This window comes from Schistocerca gregaria, chromosome 5 (assembly GCF_023897955.1).
Source record: "Schistocerca gregaria isolate iqSchGreg1 chromosome 5, iqSchGreg1.2, whole genome shotgun sequence".
NCBI classification, from domain to species: domain Eukaryota; kingdom Metazoa; phylum Arthropoda; class Insecta; order Orthoptera; family Acrididae; genus Schistocerca; species Schistocerca gregaria.
Window position 1 is genome coordinate 281,672,407 of NC_064924.1, and position 22,590 is coordinate 281,694,996.

The window sequence follows — 22,590 nt, forward strand, 5'->3', positions numbered from 1 at the left end:
AGTTTTGATGTGGCAACTCCAGATGAATGAGTTGGTACAATGTTGTGGCAATGAAGCACACTGTTCTTCACCAAATGGGACTACATTTCCTCCCATTTCCACTCGAATCAATATAATTTCTCATTAGAGTATTGTACAGTATTCAACATTCCTTTCTCCAAGAAGTCTGTCGATGATGCCCTTCACATACCAAATAATCACTGCCATAACTTATCCAGCAGGACCATCTTCACCTTCTTTACAGCTGATTCACCCACTGTAAGGATTGTTGCATGGTTTCCAGGAAATAAGTCACAATGACAGTGACAACTCTAGACAAAAAGTTTAAATTCACTGAACCTATATCCAACTTAGATTATATATACAACCATGAAACAAATCAAGAGTGGAGAGTATCTGTTGCTCAAAAGAACTGACGATGATTGCTAGAGAGATGAAGGGAATAACATACAGTGTTAGTAGTAGTGAGTGATGCTCAGTATGTAATTAATGTGTGGCAGTTGCACTGGAATAGCACTTGCCACTCAGTGAAATATAATTCTTTAAGGTTTGGTGAAAACCTCTGTACTGTTTCTGGCCAGACTTTTGTATAAGAACTGCATGGCAGTTTGAGAACCTGAGTAGCTTCTTGCAAACAGGCAAGATTCAAAGTTTAACTGGGCATCCGATCTTCCACAGTCTACAACTGCCTGTGGTGCTTGCAAGCAGTTCCATCCAAGAACAACAATATGACTGCATTCTGCTAACATGACAGATTCTAAAGGTTGCATTCTGTCACTGATAGTTGCTTTTGCGACATCTTTCTGTCAGCTGGATGTACCTCCCCCTTGTTCCCTTCAGCACAATATCTTTTGTATCACGGAACAACCACCTTTACCAGACAACAATAAGCATTCGACATAAGAAAAAAAATAAGCTCCTGAATCAACTAGTGCCTGGATAGGTTAGCAATTGATGACAATGTCAATGAGATTTCAGACATGTTGGTGACTGTTGTCCATTGACCATTTTCATCCATGGTTGCCTCACCTGACTTCGTTTTCCTGAATTTGGAGTCTAGATAAGCAGCAAGTACCTTTGTACGGCAACCTGTAATGGATGCAGCATGCTGGAGAGTGACCTCCAGTGACCTCATCCAGGGGTACAGTGATGGGCACATCTAGCAATATAATGGTTGTCGAACACTTGTCTTCTCTCTATGCAGTAGCACAGAATGTGCCCAGGGCAACCAGAGTGAAAACATGTCACTGCGTTGTTCTCTGTCCTCTAACCCTTTCCACTCCAACACCAAGTGGCACTTGAGATTGTGAATTTTGTTTTCCGCTCCTATTTTGAGCCTCATTTGACACGATTTTTTGTGGCTCTCACATGCTCAGTTCTCGATTATGACAGTACTACACATCAATGATGCTTAGTGCTGCCTCTAGGGGAACCTGTGTTAACTCAGTCTCAAACTGTTGTAGTTGTGCTGAAAGGACTTTTGGAATTATTACATTTAAGTTTGTGTGCATAGTGGCAAATTCCTTATGTTCAGTTTTTTCTGATGAAGATATTTTACAGTTTTTAGAGGAATCTCTAAGTGACAATGATAGTGAGAGTGATTTTGATGATGAAACTGGTTCATTTCTGAACAATTCCAGTGAAGAGGACAACGAAAAATGTGCCTTTTTCTTGTGATTCCACAGAAGATTTGTGGTGAATGTGGAGAGAAAATGACTGACTTTACATATTTTCCCCTTTGATGATTCAAAATGTGGTTTTACCACTGAAACTGGTATGTTACATCATCGTCAGTTGGTTTCTTCCAGTTAATTTTTAATTTCAACAAATAGCATACCAAACGAACAGGGATGCTACAGCAAAAATACATAAAGTGACACACTTGTCAAACATTCTGTGTGGTGGGACTGGACAAATTTTGCCAAGGAAGAAACTAACTGCTTTCATGGTGTGCTACAGAATACAGCATTATAAAAATGTATTAAAAACAAAGATTCCAAGACTTACCAAGCGGGAAAGCGCCGGCAGACAGGCACATGAACAAAACACACAAACACACACACAGAATTACTAGCTTTTGCAACCGATGGTTGCTTCTTCAGGAAGGAGAGGGAAAGACGAAAGGATGTGGGTTTTAAGGGAGAGGGTAAGGAGTCATTCCAATCCCAGGAGCGGAAAGACTTCCCTTAGGGGGAAAGAAAGGACAGGTGTACACGCGCGTGCGCCCACACACACACACACACACACACACACACACACACACACACACACACACACACACACATATCCATCCGCCCATACACAGACACAAGCAGACATATTTAAAGGCAAAGAGTAAGGGCAGAGATGTCAGTCGAGGCGGAAGTACAGAGGCAAAGAAGTTGTTGAAAGGTAGGTGAGGCATGAGCGGCGGCAACTTGAAATTAGCGGAGGTTGAGGCCTGGTGGATATCGAGAAGAGAGGATATACTGAAGGGCGAGTTCCCATCTCCGGAGTTCGGATAGGTTGGTGTTGGTGGGAAGTATCCAGATAATTCGGACGGTGTAACACTGTGCCAAGATGTGCTAGCTGTGCATCAAGGCATGTTTAGCCACAGGGTGATCCTCATTACCAACAAACACTGTCTGCCTGTGTCCATTCATGCGAATGGACAGTTTGTTGCTGACCAGTTTGTTGCTGACCAGCAACAAACTGTCCATTCGCATGAATGCACACAGGCAGACAGTGTTTGTTGGTAATGAGGATCACCCTGTGGCTAAACATGCCTTGATGCACGGCTAGCACATCTTGGCACAGTGTTACACCGTCCGAATTATCTGGATACTTCCCACCAACACCAACCTATCCGAACTCCGGAGATGGGAACTCGCCCTTCAGTATATCCTCTCTTCTCGATATCCGCCAGGCCTCAACCTCCGCTAATTTCAAGTTGCCGCCGCTCATACCTCACCGGTCTTTCAACAACTTCTTTGCCTCTGTACTTCCGCCTCGACTGACATCTCTGCCCTTACTCTTTGCCTTTAAATATGTCTGCTTGTGTCTGTGTATGGGCGGATGGATGTGTGTGTGTGTGTGTGTGTGTGTGTGTGTGTGTGTGTGTGTGTGTGTGTGTGTGCGCGCGCGCGCGAGCGAGCGAGCGAGCGAGCGCGAGTGTACACCTGTCCTTTTTTTCCCCTAAGGGAAGTCTTTCCGCTCCCGGGATTGGAATAACTCCTTACCCTCTCCCTTAAAACCCACATCCTTTCGTCTTTCCCTCTCCTTCCTGAAGAAGCAACCATCGGTTGCGAAAGCTAGTAATTCTGTGTGTGTGTTTGTGTGTTTTGTTCATGTGCCTGTCTGCCGGCGCTTTCCTGCTTGGTAAGTCTTGGAATCTTTGTTTTTAATATATTTTTCCCATGTGGAAGTTTCTTTCTATTTTATTTGCATTATAAAAATGTAAGTACTTGCAGGACTTTTTTCAAGAGAATGGTTACAATCATCCGACTTCTTTTCAGACTGTTTCACTCGAGGCGATTTATGCAAATTTTCTGGGCACTTCATGTTTCTAATCCAATGAGTGCTACACGTCACCACTCAGGCTCAGTCACGTCTGGGTAAAGTGAAGAATGTGTTGGATTACTTGTCCCCAAGTTTCTCGAAATATATTGACCATACAGGTCTTTAGCCACTGATCAATCTACAGTATCATTCAAGGACCACATGTTATTTAAAATGTATATTTCTCAAAAACCAACAAAATGGGGACTCACAGTTTATGTGATTTTGGATTCATCAAACAGTTGTATTTGCAGTTTTATAACCTATTTTGGTACTATAACAACAGTCACTGATTTGTCCAGACTTGAATTCTTCTGAGAGAGTAGCTCTTAAATTGCTGGCTAATACCAGAAATGCTACAGGGCACTCAGGGTATCATTTGTACAGTGACCGCTTTTACATAGCTCATGAGCTGTTTAAACAGAATGTGTGTATCACAGGAACAATCCAGGCCAACTGCAAATACTTTTCAGTTGCAACCAAGAATGGAGTTCAGCGTCTGAATAAACAGGAATTAAAATGCCTCTCAAATAATAAAATTATGGTTCTGGCATGGCAAGATAAATTTTTCTTACGCTTTCTTCAAAAGCAAATAATTCAATGTCACTTATAGAAAGGAGAAACAAAAGGGGAAGGGAGGAAATAATGAAACCAAATGTGATTATTGATTATACTTCAAAGATGGGTGTAGTTGTCTGATCTGACCATTTTATTTCGAGTTATGGTTTTCTAACAAGAAGTCTGAAGTGGTGGCAACAATTGTACTTCTGGTTGTTGGAGGTAAGGCTCTTAAACAGCCATTTGCTACACAAGAATCACTGAGAAAAACAACTTGAAAACCTGTCTCACAAACTATTTCGTAAAAGTGTTATAAGAGACATACTTGGTGAAGAAAGAAATCTACGGCAGAAAAGAGGACGCCATTGAACTTTTGCTGACAAGGAACACTTGAATGGAAAGTTGCACATTATCAACAAGCTTCATGGGAACAAACATAAGGATTGTGCTGTGTGTTCAGAGAGATAAAAGAAAGGTGGCAGGCGTGAAACTGTAGATTAATACAAAACATGCACACAAAACCCAGTTCTCCACCCTAACGAGTTTTTCAAAAAATATCATAAATTGAAAAGTTTTGTACCGTAATGTTTTGAAATACATTTAAATGAAAGCGCACTTTTTGTTTTAATGTATATCCTACCTGTTGGTCAGTGGCCTCATTATTTTCACAAAGACCCCATGCAATTCTCTGTGGTGTGGTCATTGCCCAGACAGCGGCAATTCAAATAACAGTGTGCAGAGCCGCCATGTGTGTGCCTTACAGAGTGCACAGGGTTAAATGTCTGTTTTTCTGTGGAGCATTTTACTTGGCATAGGAGTTGACTGTACCTGCATTGGTCAGATGCTGGGTTTTCATTTGACAGTTGCATCATCATAAGTTCGAGCTGACTGAGTCCATTCTTCATGGCATGTTCGAGGAGATTGGTTCCAATGATAAATACACCTATCCTGGAACTTCTCTACCACCTTCTGACATATGGGGTCAACATTTATGGTTGCTATTACTAGTGTACTTACTTCAACATTATTTGCTGTCACATACAGTCGAACCTCTTTCCTCTATTTGACATGTGAAAGAGGCAAGTTCATTGTGGCTATTTGTCACATGTCTTTCATTCAACTCGTCTGTTGCATTCCCTTGATTTGCTGGTACCGCTTGATAAATTCCTCTGTCAATGCAACATCCTTTACCAGAAGACTTTGGTTCATGTCTTCTGAGACTCCTTTCATTAAGTATGAGATTTTGCTGATTTCTGTCATGTTCGTATTTTCAATTTGATACTATGTGACATAGTACAAAAACATTCTATATGTATGACCATGTCATTTCCCTGTGACTTTTGACTCTGTTCTTCAACTGTTCTTGCACCAGGTGGACTTGCTGCTGAATGTTGCCGAACATTATCTTCAGACTGGTTTGGAATTTTTCCCAGCTATTGAACTTTTACACATTTGCCAAACACACCTTGTCATCCCAGTTCTATTGGCAAAGTGGTCGACTTCTTCCAGCCATTCCGTAGGGTCCTGGCCAGTGTCTCGAGAAAACACTGATGCATACCTGATATGCAGCTGACTTACTGATGTTTTCAAATACACCTGTCTCCTGAATATACGGATCTTAGGAGTGACATATTGCTTTTACTCCACTTCCTGTCCACACAGCCAACAGCTTTTTTTGTTGGCCAATTGAAGCCAACGTGATGCAGATGTTCTGAAGTATCTGGCATCTCCACCAAACAATGTCATATGGAAACCACAATCAATACCAAATCTGAAGGCAGAGTCATCAGTGAAGTATATCATTTACAATAAAGCACCTTTAATAATTACACCAACCTACAGCCAAAACGGAACTGAATTCCTGGCCAGAGTGTGCAGCTATCTATGCAAACACAGAATGTTCCCAAATATACAAACGTTATAAACCTGAGACACTTCAAGAATGTTCCAGAAACTATAAATACTAAGTAACAATTTCTGGTGGTTGGGTTTGAACCGGCAACCCGCAGCATATCAACCAATGATGCTAACCACAATGTCAAACAGTCAATTAAAATGCTTGGGCCTTATTTGTTTGGATTTTGAATTCCATTAATAACTTCAATATAGTCACTGACAATGTCGGTGCTTAAAGATTTCTTTTTCTTGAACTGAAAATAATAAAGTTTTTAAATATTGCCACTGCAGCCTCACTGTATGCTGTCTCCGCTGAGAATCTGCATCTATTGGCTACTCACAGACGTGATTGTCAAGAAGTACTCATCCCTGTTTACATTTGTTTGTGCTTATTTAATTTTGTCAGTTAATTTGAAAATTCCACTAAATGTCAAAAAAGTACGATGATTCATTCTCCATGTGCAAAAGGCATGACAGCAGTCAAAATTCATCTGCAAATTAGTGAAGTTTGTGGAGAAAATAATATGAGCAATGAAATGGTAAGAAAAGGGGCTACAGCATTAAATCATTGTGATACTAATGTTTAATAATAAAATACAAAATGGGCTACCAACTTTCACCACTGAAGAATTAGTGTAAAAAGCTGACATCCAATCACTTGAGAAAACAGATGTTAGAAACAAGTTACTACCTGCACTTAAAATAAATTTTTGGTGGACCATGTTGTGACAATGATGGTGCAAAAAGAGTCCTCTAGCAGCGGTTGGCAAATCAGATGGCAAATTTTTGTGAGTATGGAATTCAGAAATTGGTAAGCAGACTGGTGTGAAGACCTTCATGTAATCATAAAATAGTTTTAAAAATTTAAAACACATGCCTCGTTATGTATATGTACATGAAAAATTATCTATAGTTTCAAGAGTGATTTACTTCTTCCATTGGTTCAGCACAAAATGGGGTACTGCCACCTTGTGTAAGAAAAATATAGAAATAGGAATGAAACACGAAGAAAAGTGTTTCTAAGACACTAAAATGTGCCAAAAATATGGACAATTTTTCACACCAGTTGGCACAGCAATTGCAGCACGCCACTCTGCATAACATGCATAATCTCTCTGTAAGAAAATTAAATCATAGTCATGTGTTTACATAAAATCACAAGTGTCTCACTAATTAAAAGAACTACAACCCACAAGTTTCCACTGCAAGCATAATATAAGTTGCTACGTAGCTTCGATGAGCCTAAGTTCTGAAACTCCCCTGCCAGTTATCCAACTATACATGCAATCTATCAGCTTACGAGGAGGCCACCGCCACTGCCGCCACCCATCGGTCTGCGTGGGCTGTCCTCTTGGTCAGGCCTCTCCTTGGCCAATCTCTGCCCTACATAAGCACTGCCTGCCGCCTGCCGTCTCAGCTCATACTCCAGCTCTCTGAAACTGTCTGATGCAGCCTGCTGCTGCTGCTGCTGTTGTGTGTGATTCACAGAATTTTCTGGTGGACACTTAAAGAACTCTTCCAGTACTTTCCGCGTTTCAGAAAACTCGTACAAGTAGTCGAAGGCTCCTGTCCCTGTAGCATCTCCTCCACTACTGCCAGTTTCTGTCTGAAAATCAAAGAGGAAAAATTACTATATATTCAGCAGAAACTTGGCGCAAGTGCCTTGCTTATCCACTTATTGAATACAATATTTTCATTTTCGCAAATACTAGTTCAGCAGACTATAATAGTAAACTGTGACTAATCAGATTTGTGAAATGCATTTCTACATAACTTGGCAAAAACACAGGAGAGGAATTGAGGGGGAGCAGACAGGCAAGGGAGGGGAGGGGAGGGGAGAGGGGAGAGGGGGGAAGGTGAGAGAAGAGGGGGGTGGGGTGGGGGGGGGGCACTGTAAAGTTTTGTAAGTATTCAAGTACAGTTTATGAAGTGCTACTAACATTATGCTAGTATTTCTACAGTTCATTTGAGGAAAAATTGATTCTTAATCCGTTGCCCTTTGACTGCTGTGTGTGATACTTCACAGCCGTGCCAATACTGCAGTATCACCCATCTCACCAAGCACTGAGTGTTGAACACTTCTCACATATCCATATCACTATTTCTCAGCTTTCCTACTCAGTCTTTAAGCATGGTATTCATCTATAAGAAACTGATAGAAATACTCTGAGAATTTTGCCTTTAGAATTCAGTAAAGCGTTTAAGATTACACTGTGCAAAACATATAACTGAACTTTTCATTATTATGTGTAGTCACCAAACAGGCTTATAAAAGCAACATGTTCAATTAGTCATCAATCAGAAATGTATCCTAAATCATAAATGCATCACAAAGGTTACTTCTTATCTTTTGGATCAAATTCTTAAGGAAAGCAAGCACAATATATTCAATCTGAAAGAAAATGGACATATGAATAATAATTAACAATAATAGGGCTCAATATAAAATCTGTTTCAAGAATTAATCAGTGGAAAAACCAGGATGGAATGTAACAATATTAGAGAAGGAAAGCTACTACTCACCATATTGCACAGACGCTGAGTTGCGATAGACAGAACAAAATGATTTACACAATTACAGCTTTCAGCCATTAAGGCCTTTGTCAGTAATACACGCACATGCATGGGATTAAGAATTCTAATTCAACTACCTGAGTATATACCGACTTTGCGTGTATTGTGAGCGGCAAGTGCAATGTGTGCAGTGATTCACGATGGGATGTGAATGAATAATGTACATAAGGCTTGGAATTAACCAGACCTGGAGGTCATTATATGCCTGCTCATTAGTTATCTTTTAATTGTGTTTTATTAGTATTATTCAGGTGTATTTATATTACAGTAAAATAATCTGTACACGACTAAACAAATATGTTATGAACTAACGACTGGTTGTTAGAGCGACACTGAAATTCAACTAGAAGATGTTAGCCAGAAATAATGGAAATTTGCCAATAAGAAAACTATTTACCAATAATAAAACTATCATTCCTGAGGAACGAATAATAAAAAGTCAGAATAACAAACTGCAGATTACATACTGCAGTTAGTGGGGTATGGGGGAGAGAAGTGCGTATTAGTAATCTATATTCTCCGAATTCTGTGATCTCAGTTGCAAACAAATGGAAAGCCAGTAGACTACTGAAACACTTGGAAGCTGGAAACACACAGCAATTTGCAATCACTTTTTGCACCGAGTTAACACAGTGTGCCCTTGTAACCAAGTGTGACAAATAAATAAATCAAAAAAATATGACTTGGCTACAACCACCCCTCCCCATCACATCTATGAAGCAGTTAATCCTACGTATGTCACTGGTAATTGATTGAGTATTTAATTAGGAAGTTCCATAACAGCACCTTTTTATGAAAATGAACAGCCTTATGCTGCTGAACAAAAGACGCAATCTTACCTCTTGTTCATCTTGCTGCTGCTGTTGTGGCGACTGTTGCTGCTGCGGCTGTTGGGATGATGCCTGTTGCTGCTGTGATGTGAGGATCCTCTGTGGGAAGCCAGGCCTAGGTGGATACACGGAGGGAGAATTGAGCAAGCTCTGTGCACTCGGCAAGCTGACTGAATGTGTTCCATGGCGAGACACGGACGACTGCCTGGGTCCATAACGCCGAGGAGAACCCTCGTACTGGGCAATTGGCAGACCACCAATCACTCTTGCACCTACAGGACTCCTGTTTCCTCCATCACGTTCTGTAATATCTACTTCCCCTCCTGTCGTCAGAGACGGACTCTGGAAACAAATGTTGGTTACTCGACACTTTTCTGAAGACGGACAAATTCATTTTGTAGTAACTAATTGTTACAAGACTTTTTTTTACGGTTCATAAAAGAGATACTACTTCACATTACTCTACAAAACACTGAGAAAGATACTGAGCTTAAGTACTTTAATGTAGTAAAGACTTCCCCAATGAAAACGCATCAGGTGAGGTGAATGGTATGTGACACTGGAGTATCACTGGAGCTCAAGATACACTGACTGCTCAGATTCTAGAAGGACCTACCCTAAGCACGTAGCTTGAAACTGTGGAGAAGAGAAGCCATAATGCTTCTACATCGTGAAGGTAGATAACATTGTTTTGGCAATGTAGCCTGCATTTTACGCAAACTTTCCTCTACGTACACAATTAGTCTTATGTCTTACCTGTCATACAAATTTTCGAACTACACAGAAGAGCCAAACACGTCCACCTGCTTCGTAGCCATTTAGAACCCAATACAGTAGCAATTCTGTATGATATGAATTCAACAGGTCCTTGGTGGGTTTTCAGATATATGTGTCACAAAACATCTAAGCATAGGCCACGCAGTTCTCCTAAATTACACTTCATCTAGTTCAGATCAGACAAATTTTGGTGAGCAAGACATCAGCATCAGTTCAATATCGTGCTTCTCAAACCACTGTAGAAAGAATTTGGCTTGTGACACAGTCAGTCATCTTACTGGAAGATAAAGTACACAAAGTCCACAGCTGTCATGGTGTCTTACATTACTACGACAGGTGTCACTTAATTCCAGGTGAAATTCCGTCCCCTCCTAAAGTGGTGTTCCATCGCCCACCCTATTTGTATATCATCATAGTCCACCTTTATACACTACTCCCAGGAATCACATCCCTGTGGGAGATCCAGGAGCAATACCTACCCTATTCACTCGCCCATCATTTCCTATTCCAGTCCTGTCATGGGTTCATGCTATCCCATCATCAGAGGCCAGGCCACCTGTGAAAGCAGTCATGTCGTATACTACCTTTGCTGCAATCACTGCACGTCTTGTGATACTGGTATGACTACCAACAACTTTCCACCACCAAACTGTGACCAGGAGCAACGTGGATCATGCTGAGGCACAACATGTGGCAGAACATAACATGCTTAACTTCAAGAAGCTACTTCACAACCCGTGCCGTCTGGATTCTCCCCTCCACCACCGGCTTTTCTGAATAGTGCAGATAGGCGTTATCCTCCTTATGAGACATTTTCTATCCTGAATTTATCCTGGCCTCAATCTACAGGCCACTCCTACCCAAAAGTTTCCACTCCTTCTGTCCTGTCATCACCTCCCAATTCATATACCCCACCCTCAATGTGCACCGCTCTTTGCCAATGTGCACCCACTGGCCTTTTCACCTTCTCTGCTACTCTCCTTTTCCACTCTCCCTCCCCAACCCTCCCGACACCTCACCTGGAAGCCTTGTCCACCAAGGTTTAGTCCCTGCATACTGGCAGGTAGTGCTCACTTCTTTCCACGCATTCTTACCCTGCTAACCTCCTTCCCTTCCCCACTCCCAATTGCTGCTTCTATTTGACACAGTTTCATTTTGGACAAAGCGGCTAGAGGTGGTGGTCTCATGAGCATGAGGTGCGCTTCCTTGTGCGAGTGTGTAAGTGTTTCCTTTCTGAAGGAGGTTTTGGCTGAAAGCTCTGTGTGCACTAGTATTTCGTTTGTGTCTGCAACTCAATGTGTCATCTTTATGATGAGTGCTAATGTATCGTTTTCGTAACTTTGTTGATATTCCAACAAGGACTTTCCACTGAGATAAAAGTGGAATAACAACAGCTTGTCTTTGTCAACTGCTTACATCCAGTTCGTTTAATAACACCTATAAACATCACCTACGTTTCTTTTGAATGTAGTTCTTTTTTTTTTTTTTTAGTGTAAATGTATTTTGTTTTCATCGTAATTAAGCCTTGATATAATGTAAAATAATATATGTGATCAAAACCTAAATGTCACTTTTTCTTTGGGCCAGCCCCTTTGTAAAATTGTATGATGCACCCAAAATTCCCAGTTAGAAGTGCATTGTTTCTACTGCAAGTTTTGGACTTTTTCTACATCTCACTGTTGTGCATATCAACTTGTATTGTACATCTTCAGAATATATTACAATTTCCAACAATTCATAAAACTGATTATTGTTTTGTTTATCATTTCTGACCCAGACATTTTATCTTGAGTCATTTAATATCTGCCTCTCTTTCATCTGATAGTTTCCGAATGGCATGTTTGCAGACACTGGACCTACTTCCTTCCTTCCTTTGCTTAAAGCAGCTGTAAAAATCTGATCACATGCCTTACGAAACAAAATGTGAGATAATAACAATTCTAAAATTTAAAATAAGCTTAAAAAGATTATTATGGCTAGCTTATCCTATTTTATTGCAAACGTTTTATTTAGAACTTTTACTGCGAAGAATTCCTTCATTACATTGTTTTTTTTTCCAGTTATATAAAACCTTCAGGATATAACTACATTCAACCACAAATTACACAGAACACTTTGAAATGAACCCTTTCACATCACAACATATATCACACAAGTTACCGAGAGAAAATTTTACTACCTCAACTCAATAAGAGAACTGCAACAGTAACAGAATAAGAAGACTTCAACTGCAGCAGTCAGTGACTAACCTGGAAGTAGTGCAGTGTTGGACCCGTATTGTCAACTTGCTCTTGCCAGCTCTCACCTATATCATCGAAGACCACTACTTCAGCTGGACTGTGTCGAACACGCCGCACTTCTGATGAGAACACTGTCTCTGTCATGTCTCCATCGTCACCATCCACACTAGGTATTGTACTTCTGCCATTCCTAAGGAGTCAAGAGGCAAATGAATTGCACTAACAGGAACACATACACAGAAGAGTAATTCACATGAAACAAATATCTCTCTCTATGTGGTAAATATCAATTATGGTAGATTTATGGTAGACTTTAAGTGACTACCATGCCAGTACATGCAAGGAAAAGAGAAAGGCCTGTCATTGAGGATGAGGTCATCAGAAAGTGGTCACATCAGATTGTGCAAGGGCACAAAAGGAAAGTAGCTCCCCACACTGGCTTCAGAGAGATAGCACAAATATCTACAACCGGACGAATTTTCTGGTACAGCAGTAATAAATTACATCTGCAAACCTTTTTCACAAAACAATCTATCAATTAATGAAACCCATATCAAAATCCTGACAGTTATTCCTCAGTTTACCTTCACATGCAGACAGAAAAATGTAGTAGGGCTCTTTAATTTACAAGATGTATAGATTCACTGTGCCTGTTCCAAAGGAACCACCCAGTCAGTTGGTTTAATCTGTGTGTACTGATTCCAGGAGTGCATATGTTCACAACAATGACGAGAGATACATTTTAAGAGTGCAATGGGTCTCAGTCTACTTACTTTGCAACAAAGTTGTTCTGGAAGACAAAGGTTTTCATCAAATTCAGATTAAATGCAAGAATACATATCTGAAATGAAAGTCTCCCTCTCAGTGGATACCACATATGAGTCAACAGGCAACTCTTAGTTATCAATAATGGAACAGCCCCTAATTACACTGGTGGCATTTAATTTCATTTACTTTTAATTTACATCACTGATCAGACAGAAATGGGACACCAAACTAATAATGAATTCTTTGCCTCCCAAATTAAACAAGCTTTTTAAAAATGGAAAACAAACACACACACACACACACACACACACACACACACACACAGACAGACAGACAGACAGAAAGAGAAAGAGAAAGAGAGAGAGAGAGAGAGAGAGAGAGAGAGAGAGAGAGAGCACTTTCACAACTAATGAATTTCACTACACTCCACAATGTGTGTGTTTATGGGTGATCAAACTAGACACATTCAGATGACTTAAAATAATATTTGTAACTAATTTCAAACATCGGCACATGAAATTGTAATCTAAATAAGAAAACAGCTAAAGCTAATACCTGAAGCCATTCAACTGCTGTAGAGTATCATGTATTTAAATGTTTATGTACATATTGTTTTACTTTTTGAATGTGCCGTATACTTTTTTTAAAAATTTCCAAATTTTTTTTACAGGTACTCAGTTACTGGTAAAATACATGTACACAAACAACAAACTAACAATTGTGACATTTCTACAACTTGATAAAATTTTGAGCAAAGCGTTTTGGTTTGAACAGTACAGTTGGAATTTGTTATCATGTGCCTATGTACCACAACTACCTCTGCAGTCCATTCACAATTCTCACTTTGAATGATCCACCCAAGTGTCTCATTGGTGGTTTTTAATGCACTGCATCATGCAGTCTGGGTTGGAGGAGGTGAAGTACTCTGGACTTGAGGACCCAGTTGTCAGTATGTTGTTGTTGTTGCTGTGGTCTTCAGTCCTGAGACTGGTTTGATGCAGCTCTCCATGCTACTCTATCCTGCACAAGCTTCATCTACATCTACATCTACATCTACATCCATACTCCGCAAGCCACCTGATGGTGTGTGGCGGAGGACACCCTGAGTACCTCTATCGCTTCTCCCTTCTATTCCAGTCTCGTATTGTACGTGGAAAGAAGGATTGTCGGTATGCTTCTGTGTGGGCTCTAATCTCTCCGATTTTATCCTCATGGTCTCTTCGCGAGATATACGTAGGAGGGAGCAATATACTGCTTGACTCCTCGGTGAAGGTATGTTCTCGAAACTTTAACAAAAGCCCGTACCGCGCTACTGAGCGTCTCTCCTGCAGAGTCTTCCACTGGAGTTAACCTATCATCTCCGTAACGCTTTCGCCATTACTAAATGATCCTGTAACGAAGCGCGCTGCTCTCCATTGGATCTTCTCTATCTCTTCTATCAACCCTATCTGGTGCGGATCCCACACTGCTGAGCAGTATTCAAGCAGTGGGCGAACAAGCGTACTGTAACCTACTGCCTTTGTTGTCGGATTGCATTTCCTTAGGATTCTTCCAATGAATCCTAGTCTGGCATCTGCTTTACCAACGATCAACTTTATATGATTGTTCCATTTTAAATCACTCCTAATGCGCACTCCCAGATAATTTATGGAATTAACTGCTTCCAGTTGCTGACCTGCTATTTTGTAGCTAAATGATAAGGGACCTATCTTTCTATGTATTTGCATCACATTACACTTGTCTGCATTGAGATTCAATTGCCATTCCGTGCACCATGCGTCAATTCGTTGCAGATCATCCTGCATTTCAGTACAATTTTCCATTGTTACAACCTCTCGATACAACACAGCATCATCTGCAAAAAGCGTCAACGAACTTCCGATGTCATCCACAAGGTCATTTATGTATATTGTGAATAGCAACAGTCCTATGACACTCCCCTGTGGCACACCTGAAATCACTCGTACTTCGGAAGACTTCTCTCCATTGAGAATAACATGCTGCGTTCTGTTATCTAGGAACTCTTCAATCCAATCACATGATTGGTCTGGTAGTCCATATGCTCTTACTTTGATCGTTAAACGACTGTGGGGAACTGTGTCAAACGCCTTGCGGAAGTCAAGAAACACGGCATCTACCTGTGAACGCGTGCCTAAGGCCCTCTGAGTCTCGTGGACGAATAGCGCGAGCTGGGTTTCACACGACCGTCTTTTTAGAAACCCATGCTGATTTCTACAGAGTAGATTTCTAGTCTCCAGAGAAGACATTATACTCCAACATAATATGTGTTCCAAAATTCTACAACTGATCGACGTTAGAGATACAGGTCTATAGTTGTGCACATCTGTTCGACGTCCCTTCTTGAAAACGGGGATGACCTGTGCCCTTTTCCAATCCTTTGGAACGCTTCGCTCTTCTAGAGACCTACAGTACACCGCTGCAAGAAGGGGGGCAAGTTCCTTCTCGTACTCTGTGTAAAATCGAACTGGTATCCCATCAGGACCAGCAGCCTTTCCTCTTTTGAGCGATTTTAATTTTTTCTCTATCCCTCTGTCGTCTATTTCGATATCTACCATTTTGTCAACTGTGCGACAATCTAGAGAAGGAAGCACAGTGCAATCTTCCTCTGTGAAACAGCTTTGGAAGAAGACATTTAGTATTTCGGCCTTTAGTCTGTCATCCTCTGTTTCAGTACCATTTTGGTCACAGAGTGTCTGGACATTTTGTTTTGATCCACCTACCGCTTTGATATAGGACCAAAATTTCTTAGGATTTTCTGCCAAGTCAGTACATAGAACTTTACTTTCGAATTCATTGAAAGCCTGTCGCATAGCCCTCCTCACACTACATTTCGCTTTGCGCAATTTTTGTTTGTCTGCAAGGCTCTGGCTATGTTTATGTTTGCTGTGAAGTTCCCTTTGCTTCCGCAGCAGTTTTCTAACTCGGTTGTTGTACCATGGTGGCTCTTTTCCATCTCTTACGATCTTGCTTGGCACATACTCATCTAACGCATATTGTTCGATGGTTTTGACCTTTGTCCACTGATCCTCAACACTATCTGTACTTGAGACAAAACTTTTGTGTCCAGCCGTCAGGTACTCTGTAATCTGCTTTTTGTCACTTTTGCTAAACAGAAAAATCTTCCTACCTTTTTTAATATTTCTATTTACGGCTGAAATCATTGATGCAGTAACCGCTTTATGATCGCTGATTCCCTGTTCTGCATTAACTGATTCAAATAGTTCGGGTCTGTTTGTCACCAGGTCTAATATGTTATTGCCACGAGTCGGTTCTCTGTTTAACTGCTCAAGGTAGTTTTCAGATAAAGCACTTAAAAATATTTCACTGGATTCTTTGTCCCTGCCACCCGTTATGAACGTTTGAGTCTCCCAGTCTATATCCGGCAAATTAAAATCTCCACCCAGAACTGTAACATGGTGGGGAAATCTGCTCGAAATATTTTCCAAATTATTCTTCAGGTGCCGAGCCACAACAGCTGCTGAGCCCGGGGGCCTATAGAGACATCCAATTACCATGTCTGAGCCTGCTTTAACCGTGACCTTCACCCAAATCATTTCACAATTCGAATCTCCGTTAATTTCCTTCGATACTATTGCACTTCTTATCGCTATAAACACGCCTCCCCCTTCACTGTCCAGCCTGTCTCTGCGGTATACATTCCAATCTGAGTTTAGGATTTCATTACTGTTTACATGTGGTTTCAGCCAACTTTCTGTCCCTACTACTATATGGGCGTTGTGACCGTTTATTAATGAGAGCAGTTCTGGGACCTTTCTATAGACGCTCCTGCAGTTTACTATTAGCACATTAATATTGTTATTCCCTGTTGCATTTTGCCTACTCCTGCCTTGCCACGTCTCAGGAGGTGTCTTGTCCGGCCTAGGGAGGGAAGTCTCTAACCTAAAAAAGAACCCATGTGCACTCCACACATACTCCGCTACCCTTGTAGTCGCTTCCGGTGTGTAGAGCACGCCTGACCTATTCAGGGGGACCCTACATTTCTCCACCCGATAGAGGAGGTCGAGAAATTTGCACCCCAGCTCTCCGCAGAATCGTCTGAGCCTCTGGTTTAAGCCTTCCACTCAGCTCCAAACCAGACGACCGCGATCGGTTCTGGGAACGATACTACAAATAGTTAGCTCTGATTCCACCCCGCGAGTGAGGCTTTCCGCCTTCACCAATTGCGCCAACCGCCTGTACGAACTGAGGATGACCTCTGAACCCAGACGGCAGGAGTCATTGGTGCCGACATGAGCAACAATTTGCAGTCGGGTGCACCCAGTGCTCTCTATCGCCGCAGGTAGGGCCGCCTCCACATCTCGGATGAGACCCCCCGGCAAGCAGACAGAGTGAACACTGGCCTTCTTCCCCGACCTTTCCGCTATTTCCCTAAGGGGCTCCATCACCCGCCTAACGTTGGAGCTCCCAATAACAAATAAACCTCTCCCCCCGTGTGCCTGCTCGGACCTTGCAGAAGGAGCAGCCACATGTCCACTCACAGGCAGATCGGGCGATGCCACACGGCCAGCCTCCACATTGACACTCCGCCTCGTGCGCTGCGAACGCCGCTGAACCCGCCACTCCCCTTGGGGAGAGGGTGGCCCAACCGCGCCCGGTACCCGCGAAGATGTCTCGACAGCAGGGACAGTGGGTGAAGCATGTAACAACTGGGATGTACCTTGCGACGCACCAGACTCCCCACTGCCGCTACACTCCGAGGCAGCAGCCTGAAGACGGCTGACCGCGGCCATCAACACGCTCAGATGTTTGCCAAGAGTGGCCAGCTCCTCCTGCGTCCGTACACAGCAGTCACACATCCTATCCATCCTAGGGAATCAATTTACTGAAGAGACTTCATCAACTTTTAACTAGACTGCTAATTCACTAAAGGCGGCCGATTATTGACTAAACTGTGATTGCTAATCACTTCTTGTAGAAAACAATCAAAATAGCACTACCTGTCTCTGGACTGTATTCAAAACAAACACGAAATCTATGGAACACTATTACTAGCACTCGACAATTAAAGCTTCCTAAAAGCAATAACACACCGAAGAAGAAGTGACAAGTAAGAAAAATACAGTCAATACTTAAATTAAGGTAGCTCGCTGCACAGCAGACGTGAAGCAGACGGCAGTTAGGACGACACTGACACTACTGGCACTATCATCTCCCAGTACCTACTGCAACCTACATCCTTCTGAATCTGCTTAGTGTATTCATCTCTCGGTCCCCCTCTACAATTTTTATCCTCCACACTACCCTCCCATACTAAATTGGTGATCCCTTGATGCCGCAGAACATGTCCTACCAACGAATCCCTTCTTCTGGTCAAGTGGTGTCACAAACTTCTCTTCTCCCCAATCCTAGTCAATACTTCCTCATTAGTTATGTGATCTACCCATCTAATCTTCAGCATTCTTCTGTAGCACCACATTTTGAAAGCTTCTATTCTCCTCTTGTCCAAACTATTTATCGTCCATGATTCACTTCCATACATGGCTACACTCCATACAAATACTTTCAGAAATGACTTCCTGACACTTAAAACTATACTCGATGTTAACAAATTTCTCTTCTTCAGAAACGCTTTCCTTGCCATTGCCAGTCTACATTTTATATCCTCTCTACTTTGACCATCATCAGTTATTTTGCTCCCCAAATAGCATAACTCCTTTACTACTTTAAGTGTCTCATTTCCTAAACTAATTCCCTCAGCATCACCCGATATAATTTGACTGCATTCCATTATCCTCGTTTTGCTTTTGTTGATGTTCATCTTATATCCTCCTTTCAAGACACTGTCCATTCCGTTCAACTGCTCTTCCAAGTCCTTTGCCGTCTCTGACAGAATTACAATGTCATCGGCGAACCTCAAAGTTTTTATTTCTTCTCCATGGATTTTAATACCTACTCCGAATTTTTCTTTCGTTTCCTATACTGCTTGCTCAATATACAGATTGAATAACACCGGGGAGAGACTACAACCCTGTCTCACTCCCTTCCCAACCACTGCTTCCCTTTCATGTCCCTCGACTCTTCTAACTGCCATCTGGTTCCTGTACAAATTGTAAATAGCCTTTCACTCCCTGTATTTTACCCCTGCCACCTTCAGAATTTGAAAGAGAGTATTCCAGTCAACATTGTCAAAAGCTTTTTCTAAGTCTACAAATGCTAGAAACGTAGGTTTGCCTTTCCTTTATCTTTCTTCTAAGATAAGTCGAAAGGTCAGTATTGCCTCACATGTTCCAGTATTTCTACGGAATCCAAACCGATCTTCCCCGAGGTCGGCTTCTACTAGTTTTCCCATTCGTCTGAAAGAATTCGTGTTAGTATTTTGCATCTGTGGCTTATTAAACTGATTGTTTGGTAATTTTCACATCTGTCAACACCTGCTTTCTTTGGGATTGGAATTATTATATTCTTCTTGAAGTCTGAGGGTATTTCGCCTGTCTCATACATCTTACTCACCAGATGGTGGGGTTTTGTCAGGACTGGCTCTCCCAAGGCCATCAGTAGTCCCAATGGACTGTTGTCTACTCCCGGGGCCTTGTTTTGACTCAGGTCTTTCAGTGCTCTGTCAAACTCTTCATGCAATATCATATCTCCCATTTCATCTTCATCTACATCCTCTTCCATTTCCATAATATTGTCCTCAAGTACATCGCCCTTGTATAAACCCTCTATATACTCCTTCCACCTTTCTGCTTTCCCTTCTTTGCTTAGAACTGGGTCTCCATCTGAGCTCTTAATATTCATACAACTGGTTCTCTTATAGCCAAAGGTCTCTCTAATTTTCCTGTAGGCAGTATCTATCTTACCGCTAGTGAGATAAGACTCTACATCCTTACATTTGTCCTCTAGTCGTCCCTGCTTAGCCATTTTGCACTTCCTGTCAATCTCATTTGTGAGACGTCTGTATTCCTTTTTGCCTGCTTCATTTACTGCATTTTTATATTTTCTCCTTTCATCAATTAAATTCAATATTTCTTCTGTTACCCAAGGATTTCTATAAGCCCTTCTCTTTTTACCTACTGGATCCTCTGCTGCCTTCACTACTTCATCCCTCAGAGCTACCCATTCTCGTTCTACTGTATTTCTTTCCCCCATTCCTGTCAATTGTTCCCTTATGCTCTCCCTGAAACTCTGTACAACCTCTGGTTCTTTCAGTTTATCCAGGTCCCATCTCCTTAAATTCCCACCGTTTTGCAGGTTCTTCAGTTTTAATCTACAAGCCATAACCAATAGATTGCGGTCAGTTCACATCTACCCCTGCAAATGTCTTACAATTTAAAACCTGGTTCCTAAATCTGTGTCTTACCATTATATAATCTATCTGAAACCTGTCAGTATCTCCAGGCTTCTTCCATGTATACAACCTTCTTTAATGATTCTTAAACCAAGTGTTAGCTATGATTACGTTCTGCTCTGTACAAAATTCTACCAGGCGGCTTCCTCTCATTTCTTAGCCCCAATCCATATTCATCTACTACGTTTCCTTCTCTCCCTTTTCCTACGCTCGAATTCCAGCCACCCATGACTATTAAATTTTCGTCTCCCTTCACTATCTGAATAATTTCTTTTATTTCATCATACATTTCTTCAATTTCTTCGTCATCTGCAGAACTGGTTGGCATATAAAATTGTATTACTGTAGAAGGTGTGGGCTTCGTATCTATCTTGGCCACAATAATGTCAGTATGCTTGAGCTAAATGAACTGCCCCATTAAATACTTCTGGTTCTGGGGCAGAAGCCAATGAACTGGCTTATAATTGTTTTAGTGAAGGTCTGGTGTCTCCTTTTACTGTGCTGCCTGTGTGTGTTTATTGTCTGTTGTGTGAAATCACTTCTGTTGAAATTATTGGATAAGATTATTCTAATCACTGCACGCACAGAGACATTCAAACAATCATTCTTCCAGTGCTCCATATGTGATTGGAACAAGAAGAAATCCTAATAACTGGGACAGTGGGACATATGCTTCGTCATGCACCTCACAGTGGTTTGCATAGTATAGATGCAGATGTAGACACAGAGTTGATCTCTGTATTTGGTGGTTTTTGTATTGTTGTGTATGTGTTATGAAAATAAGCTACTTCAAAGCACCGACATATCAAGTATCTCCTGTAAATGCGGTTACAGACTTATCACTCTTCATTCTTTTATACTCTAACTTGTGCACTACGAAAGTATACTTTTTCAAAGCTACTCCACAATGGTTATTTAATGTGTGTCTTTTTGGTACAAATTGTTATAGTTAAATATCAAATAACAAAATATTTGATTACAGCTTCTAGACATTTGTACATGTTGTATACTATTACTTAACTGCTGCTGTCATGCTGAGGTTACAGAGTAACTGATAGCATCATGAGCTATGAAGCTACGGGTGGCAGATTCATGCCCAGCTACCTACTTTCTTTTTAATGTTTTCTAAAAGATTCTGGGAGTCCTTTTTAATTTAATGTGTGTATGATCTGCAACACTAAATGTTCTTTACTATAAATGAGTGTGTTCTCCATCCAAGAAAGAGTTAGTTTGATTTTGTGAATGTGCCAGGGAAAATGGACCAACGGAATTCAAGACTGCCATCTACATCACTGGCTGATTCCCTTGAAGTTCAGTGCAGTTTGTAGTACAAAGAGAACAACATGGCTGGAATACATGTGTGTCTTTGGCTACCAGTTCTTATATAACAACGAAAGTAAGAAACATCACAGCAAAATGCATCAGACCAAACCTGCTGACTTCAAAAGGAATTTAAAACAAACTGTTTAAATATGCAGCCGGTGTACAACATGGAAAGTAGCAAGTGAGAGAGAACATTAGGAGTGGAGGTGCGGCAGATGATAAGGTATTTTACTATTAAAACATCCTCCTCATCCCGTCTGGTAAGTCTCACCTGACCCAGGGATCTGGGTGACTTTTCCCAACACCATCCATTTTCCTAAACCTCACCAGTCCTTTTCCTTCACCCCTCTTCCTTTCAATTCAACACTTGTGCCAGAAGAATGTGCTACTGGTTCCAAAAGCTTGCAAATTTTAATACCTTTTGTACGAGTTTTCTCCTGCTACTGCTTGTTGAGTAGATTTTTTATCCATCCAATTATGTCATATTTACTATTAATACTGCAATTTATAATATAATTTTTGCCAAAAGTGATTCGTGGTACATTTTGTTGTCAATTACAACGCATGTAGTGTTTCTCAACAAGAAATTTGCTGCTCAAACCATCAATGAGACCAGTATCTTCTTCGCAATTTTCTCTGCCCCCCTTCAACAACTGCTAACTGAGGTAACTCAGCTATTTTATGTGCATCCATTTTCATAAAAAATTGTGTGATTTGCATCCAATGCAGCCAACAACTACTGCTGGAGAGCACTGTG

The 22,590-nt window shown here is 41.3% G+C and overlaps 1 protein-coding gene across 9 annotated transcripts in view; it reads right to left on the reverse strand.

Moving 5' to 3' along the window:
- Window positions 1–22,590, reverse strand: part of LOC126272172 (uncharacterized) — a 483,755-nt gene that overhangs the window by 216,458 nt on the left and 244,707 nt on the right. For all 9 annotated transcript variants that reach the window (XM_049974815.1, XM_049974816.1, XM_049974814.1 and 6 more), the window contains 3 exons: window positions 12,422–12,602; window positions 9,405–9,737; window positions 7,292–7,597 (listed from right to left, as the gene is read on the reverse strand). In XM_049974815.1, coding sequence (XP_049830772.1) covers window positions 7,292–7,597; window positions 9,405–9,737; window positions 12,422–12,602 — 820 coding nt within the window. The remainder of the gene's footprint in view (window positions 1–7,291; window positions 7,598–9,404; window positions 9,738–12,421; window positions 12,603–22,590) is intronic.